Raw genomic sequence first — 25227 nt, 5'->3', positions numbered from 1 at the left:
GAGTTAGTCATTGCCAAAGCAATACTGTTTCTCCTGTACAATAGAATATTAATGTAATGTCATAAATTTCCTTTAAAAATAATTACTTTCACTTTCAGATTAACATTAACACTTTCCTGTCCAATGGATCTCAAGAATTTTCCCATGGATGTACAAACATGTATAATGCAACTGGAAAGCTGTGAGTATGAACCACTTACTTTTTAAAATACTTTTACAGTATAGTAGATACAAACTTTGAATGCCTAAGATGGCTAATTTATTTTGCAATCATTTTGGTCACATATTTACTGAATAGGCATATAACCTTTCACCAGGTGCTGAAAATAATGATACCTACCAATACATGCACTCTACACTATGAGAAAGAAACAAATTGAGGATCTAGAAATAACAGATTTTTAAAGCTTGAAGTTTAGATACATGTTTCCATACACATCATCAGAAGTGAAAAGGGGGCCAGGCGCGGTGGCTCAAGCCTGTAATCCCAGCACTTTGGGAGGCCGAGACGGGTGGATCACGAGGTCAGGAGATCGAGACCATCCTGGCTAACACGGTGAAACCCCGTCTCTACTAAAAAAATACAGAAAACTAGCCGGGCGAGGTGGCAGGCGCCTGTAGTCCCAGCTACTCGGGAGGCTGAGGCAGGAGAATGGCGTAAACCCGGGAGGCGGAGCTTGCAGTGAGCCGAGATCCGGCCACTGCACTCCAGCCTGGGCGACAGAGCCAGACTCTGTCTCAAAAAAACAACAACAACAACAACAAAAACTATCATTTATTGGGAGCCTCTTATCAACCAAGTGTCTATATATATTTTTCTTACACTGACAACAAAGATATTGTTATCCCTATGTTTTCAAATGTGAAAATGGTCATGTTGAATGATTGAATATTTGGCTCCAATTCAAAGATGACAATGACAAACTGCCTCCAAACTTATGCTGCTTCTGATAACCAATGTTTATTATTTTAATGTCACTCTGCTGGGTATGTTATGTATGTTATCTCAGAAGACAAAATTTCTCACACTTTCTCACAGATTTATTTAAACTTTCAGGTATTCCTCTAAATTTCTTCTTTCAAAGTAGACCCATATGCCTCACTGATTAATGTTAATACAGGTGAACATTTCACATGCTACCCTTTCTCTGATCTATGTAATCAGACCTAAATTAATTGTTTACAGTGTTTAATCTCATATAAAAATTAAGCAATATGCAATATTTTCTCTTATGACAGTATGTTATACGAGGGGGAATAAAAGGACTGTTTGACACATTCCTTGAGGAAAATTTGAAGGCCGATCCTCAGACTCCAGGTGTCAAAGACAAGGCTTGTAGTGTGATGGAGTTGTCACTAGATGGCGGACCAACTTTGTGGGGCAACGTGACTATCGCCCTCCCTCTCCCACTTGGTTTTACTTAAGAAGTGGAAATATGAATTTCTCTTATAATTCCTCCTCAGAAAATTTAAATTGATTATTTTTATAAATAGTTCTTAAATAATTAGCACACATATGGATAAAGTATTCATGTAAATGAGAGGAAATAAAATAAATTAAAACTTGGGGAGCTACTTAGCAATCAATCTATGTGGGGAGAAGCGGCAGAGTTGATTTTGAAATTGAAGAAAGGCAATTTGAGGACAGGCTGATTGCATATCTTGGTTGAAAAATTAAGTACATTTAGCGCATAGAGTTTAAAAATGTGCACGACCCTCTAAGTGGCACCCAAATTACTCAGTCCAGGGGCGGGGCGTGGATATTAATCAATAGGTCTAAGAAATGGTTCAACATATAAAGGGCAAGAAAATTGTTTGGTCCTTGCTATATGTCTTAAAGATTATTTTAGTTAAATGAACCAAGATTATTTAAGAAGTTTTCATAATTTTCCAGCAAAAAGAACAGAAAGTGGGATAAAGCACACTTATGTGGAAGGTAGAAACAGGAGAGGTTGATTCACAGTGGACGTGAAGTCATTGACTTCCTGTGTGTCCCAGCGAAAAAGCTTAGATAAATGGGATCAGTTTAGAAGCACCGACAAAGAAAGGGAACAGGGGATGAGAAACAAATGTTGATGGAACAATTGATAAAATCCATCTTAATATGTTTGAGATCTGGGAAATTTAGGTCTAAAGCCAAAGAGGGAGTGAAAAGTGAAGATCAACTATTAAAAGCCACATACAGAGTGGTTCAAAGAATCAGATGAAATAGCTGAAGAGGAGAATGTAGAGAGGAAAACAAAACACGAACAAGAACAGACCCTTAAGAAATGCCTACATTTAGAAGTTGTTGGAAAAAATTCCAGACAAAGGCAAGGATGGCAGATTAAAATCAACACTGTTCAACCTCAAAAGAGAAAGGACTGTGAAGGAGTTCTGTGTAACAAAATCAAATGCTGCAAAGAAAGTTTTGTAAGGTGCTTGAGAAAAGCAATTGTTACTGTTAACAAAGACAAATGTGATTAGAATAATGACGGTCAAAGCTGGAATCTAAAAAGGTGTTTTTTTTTTTAGGTGAGTGATGAGGAAGTGGGAGCAGTGAGTGAAATCTTTTATTCCATAAATGTTACTTATTAAAGAAAGATGAGAAAAAGTACAGTGCCTGAGGGTTGGTTAGATCACTGGGCTTCTGTTTTGAGTAAGGAAAGCTTACTGGTGCTATTTTGCAGGGCACAAAAGCTGACATAGTAAAACCTCTCGTGTGTCTGCCTTTCTCAGAACATTTCTCAACATAAGAAAAGAGAGTCTTTTCTTTTCTCCTTTATTTCTTAATTCCTCTATAAGAAAGAAATACGAGTGGGTTGTTCAAGGGGTTGTTTAATATTTCAGTCATTAAGCACTTCCTGCTCTTATTAGGAATTAATTTTAATTTAGCTCACCATAGAGACTTTGTTTATTAAACTCCTGCAGCAGATGCTAATGTCAGTCCAATTTTTTTCTTAAAACATTTTTAGGACAATTACATATATATATACACACACACACGATATATAATACATACATATATATTAAGAAATGCCTACATTTCTGTGTACATATGCATACACATGTATATATATATTCATACATATGAATCTACATATATGTGTGTATATATATGTTTTAAGAAAAATTTATATCTATTTTTTTCTTTCTCTTTAAATAGTGGCTAAAATGTCAAGATAAAAGATTGTAAATCAGTGGAACCCACTGGAAAGTAGGCAAAAAATGTTTAACCTACTGGAAAGCAAGAGCTGTAAGAATCCCAGCGTCCACTTTTGAATGAAATCTGACTGCAAAAAGGAAGAAAAGAAAATGTTCAATAATATTAAGACATGGGAAGCAGGCAAAAAGGAAACACAATTTAAAAGAAAACACTTTAATGGCTTGTAATGGTACAACTTCCTTAAATTCAGTAAAAGTTCAATAAGTATATGTCAATGGTCAAGACTGTTCCAAGTGGCCTGGAAAATATTCTTTCATTTAGGCATCAATTGAAAAATATTTATCAAATACCTAATATATTCCACATATTATGTTGGGTGGTATAACAACAAATGAAGCAAAAAAGTCTCTGCTTTCAAGAATTTCAGAGCCTACCTGAAATATAATGATATAAATTACATTTATGCCAATATAATAATTCAATTAAAGATAATAAGCAAATGTTAATGGTATACTGTTAAAACAAAGGAGAAAGTGAATAAGAGAAGAACAAAATAAGCAATGAATAACTAACTTAGAAAAGACTATCTTGTCTAAACTACCATGATCCCATGCCCTCAAAGTACACATTTACGACTTATAATTGAAACCATAGATGATATAAAATTCCTAGTTAGAGGAAAAGAAATTACTGGGGAAGAGGCTTATGCAAGGAAAATCCAGGGTAAGAGAAGACTTGCATTAGAAATTGATGAGAAAAAAAATGTATAAGTTAAGGATAATATCAAAGAATAAAAATAGAATAAAAGGGTTAAATTCACTTAGGTAAAAAAGAGATTCTCAAACTAGATGTTAACCAATACCAAGACCCAACAATATGTCGACAACTAGACACTTTCTAAGAATACCACGCATAAAAAAAATAATAATTTGGTAAAGAAAAATTTAAAAAATGTATATGTGAGAAATGTACCTTGAAAAAGTCCAGAATAATTTTGATCAGAAAAAAATTAATGGCAGAAAAAAATTATGAGGCACAAATACTTGAGTAGCATGCTGGTAAAAAATCAATATACAGTGGCTCACGCCTTTAATCCCAGCATTTTGAGAGGCCAAGGCAGGTGGATCACTTGAGATCAGGTATTTGAGACCAGCCTAGCCAATATGGTGAAACCCCATCTCTACTAAAAATACAAAACTTAGCCAGGCATGGTGGCCCTTGCCTGTAGTCCCAGCTACTCGGGTGGCTGGCTGAGGCTGGAGAATCGCTTGAACCCAGGAGGCAGAGGTTGCAGTGAGCCAAGATGGCACCACTGCATTCAGCCTGGGTGATAGAGTGAGACTCTTTCTAAAAAAAAAAAAAAAAAAAAAAAAAAAAAAAAAAAAAAATTCCATATATAATTAGGAAATTGTAAGTATTTAACCATATAACTTCTAAATATATTAAACAAAAGCAGGATGAACTGCATAAAAAACAGATAAATCAACAATTTACTGGATTATACAAGCACAGTGTATTTGAACAAAACAAATCATAGAGATAATTCTTACTGTTTCTTTGTTTAATTTTGTTTTTAGCATATGGAAACATTTACAAAAATTGATTATGTTATACACCACCAAGGAAGTTTCAGTAACCTCCTATGAATCAACATGTTATAAAATTAGAAACCAATAACAATATAGAATTACTGTAAGTTACTACAAGTTCCCATACATTATTATATATTAATATACACTTGCATAACTGGAATGAAAAACATGTACTAAATGACTATTTGTTTAATGGTGAAAATTAAGAAAAACCTGATGTTGTTACAATGAAAGCACAATATAATCAAAATTTCTAGATACAACTAAGCCAGATTTTTTTTAGTAAAAACAATTTCACTAAGCATTCTATTCAAAAAGAACAAAACGACACAACAGAGTATCCAAAGAATCACAAAAACCCCTAAAACTGGTGCTTTGAAAAATCTCAGAATCTAGACACATCCCTGGAGAAATAATTTAAATTAAAAAATTAGGTTGATTGAATGTAAAACATACAGAATGAAGAAATAGAAACAATCATAGTATGCCAGGTTAAAAGCAATGAAAGAAAATCCTGATCTAGTCTATCTTTTTCAGTCATAGTTATGGAAAGGAAATTCAGCCAAAACCTTTATTTGAAAACAAGAAGGAAGCCTGGGGGAAAAACATCCACATAAATAGCTAACTTTGTTATAAATTAATGAGAATTTCCAAGAGCAGAGATAATAATGATGGGAACAACAGAAAACATTTTGAAAACCTGTTCAAATATTTGCTATATAAAAAGAAGAATTATGCATAAAGATGATTTCCTCAAGTTTCCTCTCAATCAGGAGAACTGAATATTGCTATGTCTACATTAATCTGAAAAAAAGAAGGCGATCATGGGAAAAGTGGGTCAAAGCTGATTTCTGTTTAATCACGCTGTGTTTTTTGTGAAAATACATGTTCCACTAAAAATTTACTTTGGATTATGGGAAATTTTAGGATAGAGCTTGAATTAGGAATGTTTGTGCAAATATAGAGACATCACCTTAGAAATACTGCTTATTGAGACACGAATAAGCATGGAGACATGAAAATCAATGAGATTTCTGGAGATAGCACAGAAAACGACAACCAAAAGAGAGCCAGAGAAAGACAGCATCATCAAGTTTCAGAAAAATGGGGGATAGAAGAAGAAGAAAAACAGAGAAAGACAATAAGGAACTCTATGATATTTTAACAATATGTTTCCTAGAGGCTATTTGGAAAATATGATTAATCTAGTTTATTCATGGAGGGTAGAGTCATTAAAGGTAAAAAAAAAAAATAGAAAATCAACATTATGTCTTCTTCAATATTTAGGTATAAAAATGTATTTGCTGCAACACAAGTGGTATTTATCATAGTGTTTCACTCTGCTGCCATTTTAAATAAAAATAAAATAACTACACTAAAGTTGAATCTTTACTGTTACAGTAATTTAGAAAGTTAACCCATCACTGAGAATTCCACTGAAGTCAAAGGAAAGAATGTGGCCCCGTTTATATGTTTCAAATTCAGATGTTTCCCTTATCAAATTATAAAGGTCTCTCTGGGAATGTGCTTATTCCTCAAATCACAACAGAGTTTCATGCAACTGCTTGTATAACAGTCAGAAGTTCAACATACTATTTATTCCTCTGATCTAGAACATACTTAATTCAACTTCATTCTGGGATAAATATTGTAAATGTTTGCTTTTGGGTATGAAGAAAATGTGTTACGTTCATTTATTTCTCTCTCTTTTTAATACTCATTTTTCACTCTCAAGGTCAGTAAGAAGACATAGGCCAGTTCCCATGACAATATGCATCTCCAGAATTCACATTTTATTCTCAAACTTCGTATTTTATTAGGAGAAACCTAAGAAAATAACAATAAAAATATCAACCCATATATGCTACACAGAGAATTCTGCAATGAAAACTTGTCTTTCACTAACTGCTTTAAATTTGAGCCTCAATTTTTATGTTCAGTTTTTGATTGTAATAAATGAAACCAAGGAAAGTTCCTAGTGAAGATAAACCACTAAAGTGATCACTAACCTTCCTTCTCAGGATTAGATTGCATTAGTTTACTGATTACTTATCAGATGCCATTACCTGAATTATTTTAACCCGTATGAAGTGCTAGCAACATGAGGTAATTTTCAACAGATACATTTTCATTTATATCACAAATACACTTTTACATAAAAGCAATTATAAATTATTTTATTTGACAGAAAACAAATAACTAATATAGAAGAGAAGGCGGCACAACTAACTACATTACGACGTAGACTATGTCCCTAAGGAATGTTTGGTGGAAGTTGGTGTACAGGACTAGAGGCAGGAAAAAAGCTCAAGACTTAATTTTCAGTTTTTTATTTACCTTAAAAGGAAAATTCCTGTTTGTTTTTTTTTTTTTTATCTGCCAGTTGGGGAAAAAAAAAAAAAAAAAAAAGCCATGAAGGATTTTTTTAATCATGTATTTAAAAAATCCTGGATAATAGCTTCCTAGAATCAGAATAACAATTAAGAGCCATTGATGACACATGATTCATAAACTATTACTCTTTCCCTAAAGGGTCTAATTCTGTAGTTCATATTTAAAGAGGAGTATATTGCACTGCGGCCCTGGCAACAAGAGTGAAATTCCATCTCAAAAATAAAAAAAGAGGAATGTGGACAATAAAAGTGGAGAATCTCACCAATGTGTAAAAGTTAAAAAAAATTATTTAGATTTGAAAAGAAAATATAAGAAAATAACTCAGTGAAGAAGTACTGTTTGCCAGAAAGAACTGCCTAAATCTCTAAAATTACAGAGTAATTTTTAAGGGTCAACTTGAAGAAAAAAAAAAAAAAAAAAAACACTAGCAAAACCTTTCAGAAATTTGAAATATACTTTGATAGTATTGTTGGATAGAAATATCTAAAGATAGAACACACTTTAATGGGGTTTTGGGATAGAAAATTCTAAAGAAAGATGAGAGGTTTTTATGATTTTAATTTCTCAGATTCATTTAAAAATATGTTTGACATTACTCAGATCACTTACTCTGGAATTTGTGCTAAATTAGCTAAGGCAAAAGATAAGATTTGGTGATGATTTTTCACAATTATTTTATAATAGTCTCTACTGTCATCCAAACTCTTTCATAATTTAAAAGTTTGGATACTGTTCAAAATAATATTATGTTTTTTGTTTGCCTAGTGAGAAATACAGATGGTTCTTGTTTTCTGAGTATTTGTTGCTTAAACCTCTACAGTTACAGTGTTAGCTAGAAAACAGAAGTCCTCCCAAGACAAAACTATACACTAATGAACTCACTACTTATAAAATAAATCCCCACTTAAACATTAAATATTCCATCCTATGCAACACCAGTGGCCATTCTGTTCTAATCTGTCCACGTCTTTCTAGGTTGAATTTTTACTGATCATCAGGTATTCTAAGCATATTGACCACAGTCAATCATATGGTCAAATTATGTTTCGAGAAGTTAAGTGACTTTCCCAAGGTCACACAACTGTGAAGCGGACAGAGAAAACAATATGATTTAATAGCTCACAAACTTTTCATATAACCATTGGTCATTTAAAAATCTATATGATGATTTCCAAATACTTATATATTGTAACTGTGGTATTCTTAAATTATCTCTGCAAGTTAAACTTACCCAGTAATTTCATTTGTTTTCTCATGTGAAAAGACTTAGAGTTCCCTCCTTTGCCTATTTCCTTTCTTCTAGACGTCTTTCCATGTATTAAAATTGGCCTAAATCGAGACTGTAGAGTAGCGCTTCCCACCAGTGACAGTGCCAATCATTCTGTTACTATTGCAGTTTCAGATCACACATACATTAGAGATAGCTGCAAAACACTCTTAGCTCAGAACACATCTACAGTCAGGTGAGTACTACAACTAAGTTCTATGTCCCCCATTCCATGTTTACTAAATTGGTTCACTTAGATAAATACAAAGTACTTTACCTTTTTTTCTAGTTAAAGATCATCTTACTAGGTTTAGTACATAATTCTACTTTGATGATCCATGTCTCTACTGGTTAATCACCCAGAGAATTGAACAATATATCATTACACACTCCCAGAAGGACAGGACTGAAAGCCTTGCAACAGTGCACTAGAGGTATTTGTCTTGATTTATTACTACTGAAAAAATCAACAATTGCTTTTTCAATCAGCTATGAACTACTTAAATTGATATCAATTTCAACATTTTGAAATCCTTGTTTATAAGAAAAACATTAGAATTCATCAGATATCTTGCTGGGAACACTATAGTATCCCTTAATATTCTAGCATAGTTGGTAATAAGATTTTAATATGTTATAAATGTAGCATGGCTTTTCCTTTATGACCGTAATTCTGGCTCCTACTGACCACAGCTTCCTGCTCTACCTGCTCCCAGATGTAATCTTAACTACTCTAGAATTGTATGGATTTGGTGTTAAGCTCCTTTAATTCACAGAATCTACCTGTTAATAAACTTGAAAATATTCTCAACATTAATCTCTTAGCAGCTTTGCAAAATTCTTTATCACCCCTCTGAGATTCCATACAGCATCAGCAATCTCATCTGCAAACATATTCATGCTCTGGAATTTTATTTTCTTTCAGAGAGAAGATATAGATAAAACGTTTATCTTTCTCTTGTCCTCCTCAAGCAGCGTTCCTATTCCCTCCTATTCTTATAGAACCCAGGGATCCCTTTCTTGTTTGCACTTTCAACTTCAATATGGATGAAATTAAATGTGTAGCCTTAATACATCAAGAAAATACTTATTGTTATATTTGGTTTCAGTGTTCTGTTTGGCTTATCATTTACCTCCTTTACTTCATGTTTGTATACTTTTTCAGACAAGTTGCTAACAAAGATGTTTGATATCAAATGAAATGTTTATCTATGTATTTCAACATTGTGCTTCTGTGGTTATTAATGATGTGGTTACCGTAATCCTTATGTCAAATAAAACTGTGCTCTTCTCTCTGCCTAAAATATGTTTCCTGAAGATACCAGGCCATTTCTGATAGTCTTTTCTTAAGTTAGCTCTCTTCTCCCCAGTTGCTTCCTATCCCATTAAATTATAAATTTAGTTCAAAATACATATCAACATCTGAAATGATTGTTTTATTTCTGATAACATTTTTATTGCCCACCTCACCACCACCCACTACATGCAAGTTCCATGTAGATGGGAAAATGTCTCTCATTTCTCACTTATTATCACTAGAAATTCTAGCAAAAATTAAGACAGTGATCTGTTTCTCTTAATGACAGTCAATAATATGGTCATATTTTTTACAGTGCAGCTAATAGAGCTCACTTGTAGCCATATTTCACCCAAAGATCCATTCAAGAAAACATCAGGTTGGTTATTCAGAATGACTCCTCTCTTCTCTTACATAACTGAAAAGACTATTCATTGTATTTACCCAGGTTCTACTTTCAACTCATGTCATGATACCACAAGATCTTCCGCATACTGTGCATCCATCATCTATTTCCTCCCCCAAAATGTCACCAGTCTTTTCTTCTTTTAGCTTTTAATTGTGGTAAAATCCATATCTTAGTCTGTATTTTGCTTCTATGACACAATACCACAGGTTAGGTCATTTTTAATGGATAGAAATGTATTGGCTCACAGTTCTGGAGGCTGGAAAATCCAAAATAAAGTTACCCACCTTTATGTTTCAAAATATGAAAGTAACCCATTTCCATCAATGGATGAGTGGAGAAACAAAACATTATATACATACAATGGAATATTATTCAAACTTAAAAAGGAAGAAAATCCTGACATATACTATAACATAGATACACTTTGAGAACTTTGTTAAGTGAAATAAGCCAGTCACACAAAGACAAATACTGTATGAATCTACTTGTATATGAATTTAGAGCAGCTAGTGTCATATACGCAAAATGTAGAATGGTGGTTCTCAGTGGAAAGAGGAAGCGGGGAATGGAGAGTTGTTTAATGAATGTAGAGTTTCAGTTTTGCAAGATGAAATAGTTTGGGAGATTGCTGGTACAACATTGTGAAGACACCAAATACGACTGAACTGAATGCTTTAAAACAGTTAGGATGGTACATTTTATGTTTGTATATGGCTATACTTTGAATATAACAAGACCCCCATCTCTAGAAAAAATTTATAAACCTAAAAAAGTAGCTGGGTGTGGTGACACCTGCCTGTAGTCCAGCTACTTGGGAGGATAACTTTTGCCCAGGAGTTCGATGCTGCAGTGAGCTATGATTGCTTCACTGCACTCCAGCCTGGACAACAGAGTGAGACCTTATCTCTTAAAAATATATAAATATATCAAAGATAAAAAAACCCCAAGACCAGTCAAAGCATTACTGCCTTACTATTCTCTATTCAAAACATGACACAACTTTCAGATGCTGCTCAAGCGGTTTGGCTCACAGTGTCAATTATGATTTGGGGCCTGTTTAGTGAATTGTTTCACAAATTTGAGCAGATCTGAACCTCCAATATCCTGGGAGGCAGACACAGAATGTTTTCTCACAACCTGAAGTTTATTCCAAAAAGGTAGTCAGGCAAGACCCTCTTACAACCTCTCCTACAGTGAAATCCAACCAACCACGATGGCTTTCCTCATTGAAATGAGCTCAGGGTCAGGTCATTTTGAGATTTTAATTGAAATTTCTCACAAAAATTTAAACTTTGTGCATTCAAAGTGTGGCAATTTTGTGAAGTTTTGAGAAATATGAACGAAGTTATTGTTGTGTTTGTCATTTAAGAAGAGCAGTTAGGGGTCACAAATTATATATCCACACTTTTCCCAAGAGAGAGGGGGAAACCTTAAGTCTGTGATATATGTTAAAATGTCTCATAAGACAATGGTTATAGGTCAGCTATACCAGAAGTTTTAGAGAAAATGTAATTACTAAGAAGATACTTAATTTACTGGACCAATAATTTAAATGAAACCACATGTAACGGCCTGATTTATGGTAAGAGTATTCAAATAAAATGCACAAATTATAAATAAAAATGTTTTAGTTAAATACATTTTGACATAGCAGTTGTTCCTTGTCAGGTCAATGAGATTTACTTGAGCAATATTTCTCCTAGCAATAGTCAGCATGTGCCAAGAGTGAGCATTTTCTTCCTTCTGCTTTTTGAATTCCAGCTGCTAATTAAGAACATAAGCATTTGCAAACTGGGTCAAACTAGAAATCTCTCTCTGTCTCCACCCTAACCCTGCCTAACTTTTGAGCTAGCCAGACCAAATATGACTCTGGTTTACTTTTAAAACAAAATGTGAATCTACAATTTATTAGTAAATCTTTAAACTCATTTTCAACTTAAGTGTATTCACAGCCCACATTCTCCCTTTGAATAAGTGCTTCTTTTACATATTTACCCACTGTGTAAAGTTTTGTATAACCTCTTTTCTCATGTGTAGTCTTTTAAGCTATTTTTAAGCCACCAAAGATTTTATGATTTTAAAAAGTGATAATGTAATAAATTTGAATGATTTCTTCAAAATTGGTATGTTTGTGCTAGGAAATTTTAATAGAAACTGAGAAACAAACCAAAATGAATGCATTAGTAGCCTCTACTCACAATCCTCCTTTCTGGTCTTAGCTACTTTGTTTGCCTCATTATCAGTTGCCTTTCACTTTCTTTTCCTTACTTTCTCTCCCTCTCTCTCTGTCATACATATACATTTGTGTTTGTCTCTATGAATACATATGTGTATATATGCATATACTATATGAATGATTATAAACCCAAAAGATATTTCAAACAAAATACAGTAAATTTAAAAACATTTTTGTACCAAACTCATATTAACATTGCCAGTTTATGTCAGATTTAAGGTTTTTTACCCCGTCTCATGGATATAAAATTGTATTTTATTGTATTTACATCTCTTTCAGTTTCAGCTTTTTTTCCTGCATACTTAGTAACCATTGCTGTTTCTTCTGTAACTTGTCTATTTAAACCATTAATATAGAATTATCTTTTTGTTTTTATAATATTATTATATTATATTAAATTATATTATATTGTATCATATTTGTTACACATGTTATTTTCCATATGTTATTCACATTTTAACTTTACAATACCTTTCGCAGTAAAGTTTTAAATATACATATAATAAAATTTGTTTTTCTTAATAAATTATGCTTTGTACATGCCAATGTTGCAAAATATTATCATGTACTTTAATCCAGAACTTGTATAGCACAAATTATGTTTATATTTTAAATAAAATTAGATGTTATTTTTGCATCACTCTTTTTTCTAAGTGAATAGAAATTTTTCTCATCATCTTTTATTAAAATTTTGCCATGTTAAACCGTCATTTTTTAAATGATATTGATTCTTCCTATCCATTAGCATGACATATTTTTCCATTTGTTTGTGACTTCTCTGATTTTTTTAAGGAGTGTTGTGTAATTCTCATTGTAGAGATCTTTCTTTCACATGCCTGGTTATTCCTAGGTATTTTATTATTTTATTATTTCGTGTCAATTGTAAATTGAATTGCCTTTCTGATTTGGCTCTCAGTTTGGCTATTGCTGGTGTGTAGGAATGATAGTGATTTTTGTACATTGATTTCGTATCCTGAAACTTTGCTGAAGTTGTTTATCAGCTGGAGGAGCTTTCGAGCCAAGACTATGGGGTTTTCTAGATATAAAATCACATCATCTACAAACAGAGGTAGTTTGACATCCTCTCTTCCTATTTGGATATCTTTTATATCTTTCTCTTGCCTGATCGCTCTAGCTAGGACTTTCAATACTATGTTGAATAAAATTGGTGAGAGAGGACATTCTCGTCTTGTGCCAATTTTCAAGGGGAATGCTTCCAGCTTTTGACTATTCAGTATAATGTTGGCTACATGTTTGTCAGAGATGGCTCCTATGACTTTGAGGTATTTTCCTTCAATATATAGTTTATTGAGAGTTTTTTAACATGAAGCAGTGTTGAATTTTATCGAAAGCTTTCTCTGAATCTATTGAGATAATCATTTGGTTTTTGTCTTTTGTTCTATTTACATGATGAATCACATTTATTGATTTGCATATGTTGAACCAACGTTGCATCCTGAGAATGAAGCCTACTTGATCATGGTGTATTAGCTTTTTGATGTGCTGCTGGATTCAGTTTGAAATTATTTTGTTGAGAATTTTTGCACAGATGTTCATCAAGGATATTGGCTTGAGGTTTTCTTTTTTGTTGTGTCTTTGCCAGGATTTGGTATCAAGATGATTCTGGCCTCATATAATAAGTTGGGGAGGAGTCCCTGCTCCTCATTTTTTTGGAATAGCTTCTGTAAAAATGATACCAGCTCTTCTTTGTACATCTGGTAAAATTCAGAACTACGATTCTGTGAATCTATCAGCTCCTGGGCATTTTTTTTTTTTTTTTTTTTTTTTTTGGTTGGTAGGCTATTTATTACTGATTCAATTTTAGAGGTTGTTATTGGTCTGTTTAGGGAATCAATTTCTTCTTGGCTTAGTCTTGGGAAACTGTACATGTCCAGAATTTAAGCATCCCTTCTAGGTTTTCTAGTTTGCGTATGTAAAGGTGTTCATGGTAGTTTCTGATGGTTGTTTTTATTTCTGTGGAGTCAGTAGTAACATTCCCTTCATCATTTCTAATTATATTTATTTGGACTTTCTCTCTTTTCTTCTTTATTAGTCTAGCTAGTGGCCTAGTTTTATTAATGTTTTTTTTTTAAAAAAAAAAAAAACTACTGGATTTTTTTATCTTTTGAATGGCTTTTTTGTGGCTTGATTTCCATCTGAGCCACTCTGATTTTTGTTATTTCTTGTCTTCTGCTAGCTGTGGGGTTGATTTGTTTTTGCTTCTCTAATTCTTTCAGTTGTTAAGTTGTTAATTTGAGATCTTTCCGCCTTTTTGATGTGGACATTTAGTGCTATCAGTTTCCTCCTTAACACTGCCTTGGTTGTGTCCCAGAGGTTCTGGTATGTTGTATCTTTGTTCTCATTATTTTTAAAGAACTTGATTTCTGCCTTAATTTTATTATTTACCCCCAAAGTCGTTCAGGACTGTGTTGTTTAATTTTCATGTGTTTGCATGCTTTTGAGCAATTTTCATAGTGTGGACTTTTGTTTTGATTGCACTGTGGTTCAAAAGTGTGTTTGGTATGATTTCATTGGTTTTAAATTTGTTGAGGATTGTTTTATGTCCAATTACATGGTCAATTTTAGGGTATGTGCCATGTAGTGAATAGAAGAATGTATATTCTGCTGGTTTTGGGTGGAAAGTGCTGTAAAGGTCCATCAGATTCTTTTGGTCCAATGTCAAGTTTACATCCTGAATATGTTTTTTACTTTTCTGACTTAACGATGTGACTAATACTCTCAGTGTAGTGTTGAAGTCTCACACTATTATTGTATGAGAGTCTATTTCTCTTTGTAGGTCTCTAAGAACTTGCTTTATGATTCTCGGTGCCCCTGTGGTAGTTGCATATATATTTAGGATAGCTAGGCCTTCTTGTTGAATTGAATTCTTTACCTTCTTTGTCATTTTTTTGTCTTTTTTGGTTTTAAATCTGTTTGGTCTAAAACTAGGATTGCAATCCTTGCTTTTTCTGTTTTCCATTTGCTTGGTAGATTTTCCTCCACCTCTTTACTTTGAGCAATGAGTGTCATTACCTGTGAGATTAGTCTCTTGAAGACAGTATACTATTAGGTCTTTTTTTTTAATCCAGCTTGCCACTCTGTGCCTTTTAAGCAGGGCATTTAGCCCATTTACGTTCAAGGTTAGCCCGAAGCAATTTACAGATTCAATGCTATTTCTATAAAATTACCAATGACATTCTTCACAGAACTAGAAAAAAAAAATTTTAAAACGCATATGGAACCAAAGAAGAGCCTGAATAGCCAAGGCAATCCTAAGAAAAATATAGAGACATCATGCTATCTGAATTTAAACTATACTACAAGGCTAGAGTAACCAAAAGAGAAGGGTGCTGGTACAAAAACAGACATATAGACAAACTGAACAGAATAGAGAGCCCAGAAAGAAGACAAAACATCTATGACCATCTGATCTTTGAAAAAGTTGACAAAAACAATCAATGGGGAAGAGATTCCCTATTCAATAAATGGTGCTAGGATAACTGGCTAGTCATATGCAAAAGATTGAAGCTGGACTCCTTCCTTACACCATATACAAAAATCAACTCAAGATGTATTAAATATTTAAAGGTAAAACTCAATTCTGTAAAAATTCTAGAAGATAACTTAAGAAATACCATCGCGGACATAGCAATGGACAAAGATTTCATGATAAAGACACCAAAAGCAATTGCAACAAAAGTGAAAATCAACAAGTGGGAACTAATTATATTTAAGAGTTTCTGCACAGTAAAAGAGACTATCAACAGAGTAAACAGACAACCCACAGAATGGGAGAAAATATTTGCAAACTGTGCATCTGACAAAGGCCTAAAATCCAACATCTATAAGGAATGTTAACAAATTTACAATAAGAGAACATACAACCCCATTAAGAAGTGGGCAAAGGACATAAACAGACACTTTTCAAAAGAAGACAAGTGTCCAGCACATTTTTTTCATATGAAAAAAAGTTCAACATCACTGACCATTAGAGAAATGCAAGTCAAAACTACAATGAGATGCGATCTAACACTAGTCAAAATGGCTATTACTAAAAAGTCAAGAAATGACAGATGCTGGTGAGGTTGCAGAAAAAAGGGAACACTTATTCACAGTTAGTGGGAGTGTAAATAAGTTCAACCATTGTGGAAAGCAGTATGGCCATTCCTCAAGGAACTAAAAGCAGAACTACCATTCAACCTGGCAATCCTATTACTGGATATATACTCAGAAGAATATAAATCATTGTACCATAGAGACACATGCATGTGAATGTTCATAGCAGCACTATTCACAATAGCAAACACTTGAAATCAACCTAAATGCCTATCCATGACAGGCTGGATAAAAGGATAAAGAAAATGTGGTACATATACAACAAGGAATACTATGACGTCATAAAAAGAACAAGATCATGTATTTTGTGGGAACACTGATGGAGCTGGAGGCTATTATCCTTAGCAAACTAATGCAGGAAGAGAAAAACAAATACCTCATGTTCTCACTTATAAGTGGGAACCAAATGATAAGAACTTATGAACACAAGGAAGGGAACAACAGACAGTGGCATCTACTTGAAGTGGGAGAGGAGGAGAAGGGAGAGGAGAAGAAAAAACAACTACTGGATACTGGACTTAATACCTAGGTGATGAAATAATATGTACAGCAAAGCCCTATGACATGTGTTTACATATGTAACAAACTTTCAAATGTGCCCTCAGACCTAAAATTTAAAACTGAATAAATAAATATAATAATAAAAAATAAAAACTACAAAACAAAAAGTGTCATTTTTACCTTAAATTTCCACACATAGGTCTGATTTTGGACTCTATTTTGAATGATTTATCTACATTGTGCATTTCTGAGGTTATTTAAATACATTATTGTGAAAATGTTATTCTCTCAGAATTGAGCCATAATTTCAATGCAATGTAAATGAAAATCCTAACATGATGTTCAATTGGATATTAATCTGAAATATGAAAGTCTATACATGGAAAAGGTAGTTTTGAAAATAATAAAGAAGTAGGCCCTTCTAACAGAGAACAAAATATACAAATAAAGTTATGGTGTTTAAATAATTTCTAAGCCAACGTGTACACATTATGTTTTTTTCTCACTTATAAATGAGAACATGCAGTATTTGTCTTCTTTGTCTGACTTGTTTTATTTAGGATAATGGCCTCCAGTTACATCTATATTGATGCAAAAGGTATAGTTTCATTCTTTTTATGACTGAATAGTATTCCATTGTGTATATATTCCACATTTTCTTTATCTAGTCATCCATTGATGGAGATCAATGGTTTGAAATCTGTTTTGTCTGAAACTAGGATTGCAACTCCTCCTTTTTTCTGCCTTCCATTTGCTTGGTAAATTTTTCTCCCTCCCTTTATTTTGAGCCTCTAAGTGTTAATATTTGTGAGATAGGTCTCTTGAAGACAGCATACCATTAGGTCTTGCCTTTTTTTTTTTTTAATGCAATTTACAACTCTATGTCTTTTAAGTGGGGCATTTAGCCTGTTTACATTCAAGGTTAGCCTACAGCATTTTGTATATTCATAAATAATCCACATCTTTGCTACTGTGAATAGTGCTGAAGAACATATGGACAGAGTGTAGAATGATAGACAGTGGAAACTCAGAAGGCTGACAGGGTGGGAAGAGGGGAAGGCTGAGAAGTTACTTAATGGATATAATATACATTATTTGGGTAATGGATACTCTAAAAGCCCTGACTTCAATGCTAAGCAATCTATGCATGTAACAAAATTACACTTGTACTTGATACATTTATGCAAAACAAAAAGAAGTCAGGCTTCAGAGGCCTTTTCTGCATCTCTCAAGATTTTATCTACATCTTACTTTGCTGCTACACAGATATTCACATTGCTATGGTCCATTTGATATTCCACTATCTTACTGTGATACTTGCAAATAGTACAATTATTAAATGTGTATACATACTTAGATTTCTTTCTAAATTTTATCTTTGGTTCCTTTGATCAGTCTTCTGATTTCTATAACAGGACCAAATGCTTCTTATTGTTTTATTTTATAGTGCATTCTAATTAGACAGATTTGTAAAGCTATACTTAAGTGTATTATAAAACCAAAGGGTTGGAAAAGCCTTAGCTAGAGTTCATCTACTTTAACTAAACCAGTTAGTTTTAACTAAAACATTGACTGTCTCTTATAACATTCCTGAAAAATGATTTCCCAGCCTCTGCTTTTGGGAAACTTATCACCTTAAAATACTATGATCAGACAATTCCATTAGATACTCTTATTTCTATTTAACTGAAATGTACCTCTTTGGATTTTCTATTTTGATTATTACTTTCCTGTCATCACTTTTCTCTTCCAAAGTGTTTTCCAAGATTCTTTATAGCTCTTCCTCTTCATTTATATATTCTCTTTCTGATGTTTTCAAATAATCAATAATTTTAATTAGCATATGTAGATAGTGGTTCTTAATTTATATCTTCAATCCTAAACTCATTTCCAATATCTAGTTCCTTGATTTCAACTACTTTCAATATATAAGTCAATGTTGCGACTTCTTAGGCTCAACACCTGCATCTTCTGCTACCATCTCAAATTCAAGGCAACCCAAAATAAAGTCACACACACACACACACACACATACACTTCTTCCTTCCCCTTTATATCTTCTCTATTTCTAATTCAAATATTCAAGCACCTGCTATAAGCTGGCCACGTACTATTTTAGGTAATAGAAAATATGCCACTGACTAAAACAGAATAAATTTCTTTTTCTATAAAGAGTAAATTCTAAAAGACAAAGTGGGAAAACAAAATAAAAACCCTGATGAATATATATAATGTCAAAACCTGATGAATAAACACACACACACACACACACACATATATACATACACACACACATATATATATAATGTTAGGTAAGGATAAGTACTATGGAAAAAATAAACAGAAAATAGGTAAGGTAGAGTAACCAGAGGAAAGGTGTTTTATTAGATGGTCAAAGAAAGCTACTCTAATGTCATGAGGTATGAAATACAAGCAAATATTGTTACATAGCTACTTGTCAGTGACTTAGACTGAAAACTTTGAAATTTTCCTTTTTTTCCTGTAAACACATAGTTAATTATGTGCCCATTTTGGTTAAATTATCTACTGAAATGTTACCTCTGACTTATAATCCCTGTGGACCATTGCAGAAGAATGAGAGGGTTTTTGTTTTTTGGTTTGGTTTGGTTTTGCCTTCTTATGAAGGCAAAAAACTTTAAGTCTCTTAAAGATTCATTGCAATGTGGAATTGGAAACCATATCAATGAACTCTTCCTACTCTTTTAAGTTAAAACGAACTTGTCTATCTTGCACTTTGAATGGGTCTTTCGTGTATGCTTTTTAAACATGTTTTTGTCATTTTGAAAATATCAGATTGATGAGTTATTTAGATCTTCCAAACAGCTGACACACTTCATTGTACACATCAAAATATCACATTTGTTGATGTCACCATCAAGGCCATCAAAAAATCTTTAAGTATTGGGAAGCTATCAAGCGCATGGTGTAACAACAATTTCTCCAAAATTCCAATTTTGACTTGAAAGTTCAAAATTTATCATTGACAGCAAATACTGTCTGTTGTTTCCCTTAACATGACAAGTTCAGATAAGTTCACTTCCTTCATCTTTGAGAAAATGGTCTGCCAAATACCTAGGCACAGTAACCACAGTTTCCACCAATTTTTTTCACATAAAAAATAGTATTTCACAAAAAACCCAAGCTAGTTCCGGCTTGCAACTCAAAGACACCAATGATTCTCCTTGAAAGAATCATATTACAGCCTGCAGCTGAGTATTTTGTGCAGACTTCCCATTTTGACACACAGAATATTAAAAGGTACTTACATAGGGTCCAAATTTAATAAAATTGATCATTGTTAGTGCTTCATCAAAGATCAAGAACATTCTGAATTAAAAGTGGCATTGCTTTTACTATAAGATATTGACTGTTTCATAAAGGATCAAAGACATTCATAAATAAAAATGGGATTGTTTTTACTGCAAGATATGGCAGTACAAAATACAGTAACTCCTAGCACAGTTTGGTGCCAGCCCCTTTATTTGTGCAAAACCACTAGAAGTTTTACCCACCATTGTTTTTTCAACATCAGGGCAAATGTTGACACAATGAAAAAGGCAAATGATTATGAAAGCAGTTTTGACCTTGTGAATTCCATGAAAGAACCCTGCTAGAGTGATGCTACTCAGTTACAATTTTTGTGGTTCACCACTTGCTCAAAAGAGTCCAATGATCAAAATTTAAACTGGAAATTTAAACTTAACATCATCTTACATTATTTGTCACTTTATATGCTTCTTCATGCAAACTGGCTCTAGACAAATGAAGCTGTTCCCATTGCTATTATAAACCTTGGGAGTTCGCAGTTTCTTTCAAATGATTTTGCTGCTGCTTGAGCCTGAAGTGCCTCACCTTTTGCATACTTTATATGCAGGCTCTGCCTTGTTTTCAAGATCCAGCTCAAATGAGGCCTAGGTAGATATCACAGAACCCTGTGCTAAAAGGACACAGCACTTTCTGCCTCTCCCATGCCACTTACTCTTTACTCGACAATAATATATCACATTGCCTGAAGCCTGGCAGGACACCTTCCATACAGTTGGTACTCGGTGAACAACTCTTTGATAAAACAAGCATTTGGTTGCACTGAGCCATTTGTTTACATGTTTTTGGTAGTTACCATACGAGGTTGTTGACTGAAGTTAGAGTTAATGTCTGTTCCCTGAATAAATTAGTATTCATTGGGAAGCTTACTGTGGTATAAGGTAATTCAGCTCACAATCTTGATCTCATTAACCAGTCTGTTCTCTTTAACATTCTCAGACTTGTATAAAGATCTACCAACCAACAGCATAAGGATCTTAAAACATTTTGAATTGTGTAAAAAAGTATTGATTTTTTAAAATTATGTCTGAGAGTTTGTTGAGACAATATTACCACTTAGTTGTTATCATTAACAACCAGTAAGTTACTCAAATAAAGAAATTGCTTCTAACTATGGTCTCTTACTATCTTCCTTCCGGTTTCAAACTTAAGTACTTTTTGAACCATAATGAAGTAGTATAGTGTGATTATGAAATACACATACCTAAACTAATGTGGATGACTATTTGAAACAAAAGCGAGCTACATATACTGTCTATAAATTGTATTAGCAACTAAATAAAGCTTGTCTTTGAAGGAATTTCATAAAGCTAGTTTCATTTCACAGAACACCTTGAGAAAATTTTAGAATATAAAAACAAAATGAAGTTTCAGGTCATTTTTCCATTCATCTGTCTAAATTGGGACACAATCAAACATATTTTTTCTTCAGTGATTATAGGTATGGAAGAATGAGAAACATGTCTTATCTGGCAGGAGGTAGAATTGGTGCCTATTTTAGTATCCTTAAATCTTTGAGAAATGTGCATCTACTTTCTCAGTAAAATGGTATTTATAATGGACATATTAAAGGACTTATGAATGAAAGTGAAAGCTTTCTATTATTACCAATCAAATCATTATTAATTGCAGGGGTCAATGAAATAAATGTATTCTAGTATAAGCAAGTATTAAGTCCCTGCCATGTTAAATCCATCAGCCTAGGGGACAGTCCTTCAGGTTCTCACATCTGTTCCAGAGTCAAAATTCAGATATAGATGCACACTTCCTTCAATTTCAGTGACTTCACAAACTCTACCAAATAGTGCTTGCTCCATAATGAGCCTTCACACTGTCGATACTTCTGCTGAAAACTTCAGCAGCAGAATCACATACAGTCCAAAGAGATCTGGTCAGTGACGCTCTTACTACTACCATCTCCACTGCCTGTGGCGTGGGTGCTGTGAGGTATACCTAAGGGTCAAGTGTGGTAGGGCATCTGGTTCCAGTCACTACCACCACATTTGGATCAGATTTCACTGTGTCTGGGAGAGTTTTTCCCAGGTATTGGGGAGGGTGGAGGGTGATGAGTTCCTTTCCCTACTCAGTGTTCTATTCAGCCTAACCTACTCCATGCCAATTGTTTCCAGCCACTCACATAGCCTCTTCCCTACAATACAAGCTTGTTTCCAGGAGAATTTGTTTGGGACCATTTCCCTTCTGTACTGCTTCACAGACCTGGAGCTTCTGCCTTTTCTTTTTTTTTGGGACAGGGTCTTACTCTGTTGCCCAGGTTGGAGTGCAATGGTCGATCTTGGCTCACTGCAACCTCCGCCTCCCAGGTTCAAATTATTCCCCTGCCTCAGCCTCCCAAGTGGCTGGGAATAAAGGTGCCCACCACCACGTCCGGCTAATTTTTGTGTTTTTTAGTAGAGACAGGCTTTCACCAAGTTGGCCAGGCTGGTATCAAACTCCTGACTTCAGGTAATTGGCCTGCCTCAGCCTTCCAAAGTGCTGGGATTACGGACATGAGCCACTGCACCCAACTACTTTTAACATGTCGACCATTTGACTTAGGTCAGAGGCCACACCATGCCTCCTCTCTCTTTCTACCTCTGTGGTTGTTGTGCATCAAGAAACTCATTGATCAAAGTAACAACAGTTCTGCCCCACAGGTCCCATTCACTTTTGACTTATTTTCTGCAGTAGTCTTTAAACATACATTTCAACAGTTTCTCACTCAGAGGGAAGGAAAAGATAAAATTCTGCAGTTCTTAGATACCTCCCATATAGAAATAGGAAATTTTAGTTTACTAAAGGCTGCTGACCTATTACAAAATCCATTAATCAATTCTGTGCTGAATTCACTGATATTATGTGCAAGGGTTTCCATCTCCACAAACTGTCCCATGTTTAATGATTAAATGAAGGAGGTATTATGTGGTAGTACTTTCCCTCCCACAGATGTTACAGTTTAAGTCATTTTCTTTGTGTGTGTTTTTTTCCCCCAAGTTGTTATTTATTTTCATGAGGGGGGAAAAGACAATCCTTTATGATAGTGAAAATATACTTTTTTAAAAATACAACAGCTGTCAGTAATATACTGGTGTAGATGTTCCAAAGAGAAAAGAAAATACATGCATTCTATAATAAACTTTTATTTGCCTGTTCAAATTCTAAAGAAAATACTCCAATTCTATTCAACATTATGGCTTAAGGAGTTGAAATTTTTCCACGATAAAAATATAACTTGTCTGGCCCAAACCTTGACTATTTATAAATAGTATACCATGGCATGTCCCTTCAAGTTTTGACATGTCATGGTATACTTTTAATGAGTCCACTTTGTTTTCTTTATTGATAAAGGATGGAAATTTTTAAAGTCCATATATATCAATAATGAATGCTCCCCTCTCTTTGAATTAAATGCTTAATTCAAATTAATGTAAGAAATTGATGAATCATTAAATGATGAAATGTGTATCAAAATCTTCACGAAAACATAAATTTCCATTTCCTCTCCACTTTCACTTTGTAGATATTTTCTAATTGGGTTTAAGTGCACAGAAATAAATGCTATTTACATGCAACTCTGGAGAGGTTCGAAACACAACAGAAGTAAAATTAACATGCCTAAATCCTTGAACAATCTGGATATAATTAAGAGATTTCTGACATTTATTCTTACACTAAGTTTAAGTCATTTTTCTGGCCGTTCACGGTGGCTGATGCCTGTAATCCCAGCACTTTGGGAGGCCAAGGCAGGCAGATCACGAGATCAGAAGTTTGAGAGCAGCCTGGCCAATATGGTAAAACCCTGTCTCTACGAAAAATACAAAAATTAGCAGGGTGTGGTGGCATGTCCCTGTAGTCCCAGCTACTCGGGAGACTGAGGCAGAAGAATCGCTTGAACCCAGGAGACAGAGGCTGCAGTGAGCAGAGATCATGCCACTGCACTCCAGTCTGGGTGACAGAGCAAGATCCCATCTCACAAAAAAAAAAAAAGAAAAGAAAAAAAAAAGCCATTTTCTAACAAGTGACAATTTCAGTTTTAGTTGAGAAAGTCCTGAATAATTTCAAAGTAAGGAGAAAGCAGATAGAATGAAATCAAAATAAAAATTACCAAATTAATCCAGTAGATACCCATCCCAAGGAAAGAATGTATATGCATGTCCCTTCACGTTTCAACACGCCATGGTATACTTTTAATAAGTCCACTTTGTTTTCTCATATTATTTGGTGGGAGTTCCACATGAATAGATTCCACAGACATTTATGAAATGGAATTGGGCAATGAATAGCTCCATCCATAGAGTTACTATAAGATGACACTGTTTGGTCTTCTCATCCTATGTGACTATAAAGTAATTTGTATTTCTTTTCTTTGAATGCCCTTTTTAGACTATTCACGTTTTTATTATGTTTTGCCTAGTTGGGTACACAATGAATGATCTCATTTTTGAATGGCAAGATGAGGCACCTGTACAAGTGGCAGAAGGACTCACTTTGCCCCAGTTTCTGTTGAAAGAAGAAAAAGACTTACGATACTGCACTAAACATTACAATACAGGTAGGGATTGAGTAGTGTTCTTTACACCGACTACTTGTGATTTTATGATATCCAGACGTTTCTTCATTATAATGCTAAGTTATTTAACTCTTCTTAGATTATCGTTTTTCATAGGCATATAGCAGAAAATGGATGCATTTGAAACCTATCAATACTTTGATTCATTACATATTATTAAATGTAATATTATGTTTTGGTCTGTATGAGACCAAAGTAATGCTTGGTGTTCAATTATCTTTAAATAATTTTCAATGAAAAGCTCATGATTACATAGTAATAATGTTTCCAAAACTATTCCTTTAATTTCTGTGAGCAATAAAATGTGTTTTTGACCTTTCTTGGACAGTAAACACTGTTTCCGCTAAAAAAAAAGAAA

General features: G+C 33.9%; 1 protein-coding gene across 2 annotated transcripts in view; it reads left to right on the top strand.

The window, feature by feature from the left end:
- GLRA3 (glycine receptor alpha 3) overlaps nt 1-25227 on the top strand; it is a 181410-nt gene that overhangs the window by 110610 nt on the left and 45573 nt on the right. For both annotated transcript variants that reach the window (XM_008000292.3, XM_008000291.3), the window contains exons 5-6: nt 99-181; nt 24714-24851. In XM_008000292.3, coding sequence (XP_007998483.1) covers nt 99-181; nt 24714-24851 — 221 coding nt within the window. The remainder of the gene's footprint in view (nt 1-98; nt 182-24713; nt 24852-25227) is intronic.

Source organism: Chlorocebus sabaeus, chromosome 7 (assembly GCF_047675955.1).
Source record: "Chlorocebus sabaeus isolate Y175 chromosome 7, mChlSab1.0.hap1, whole genome shotgun sequence".
Classification (NCBI taxonomy): Eukaryota; Metazoa; Chordata; class Mammalia; order Primates; family Cercopithecidae; genus Chlorocebus; species Chlorocebus sabaeus.
Note: the sequence above shows the minus strand (reverse complement) of the source record. Positions and strands in the feature narration are given on the sequence as shown.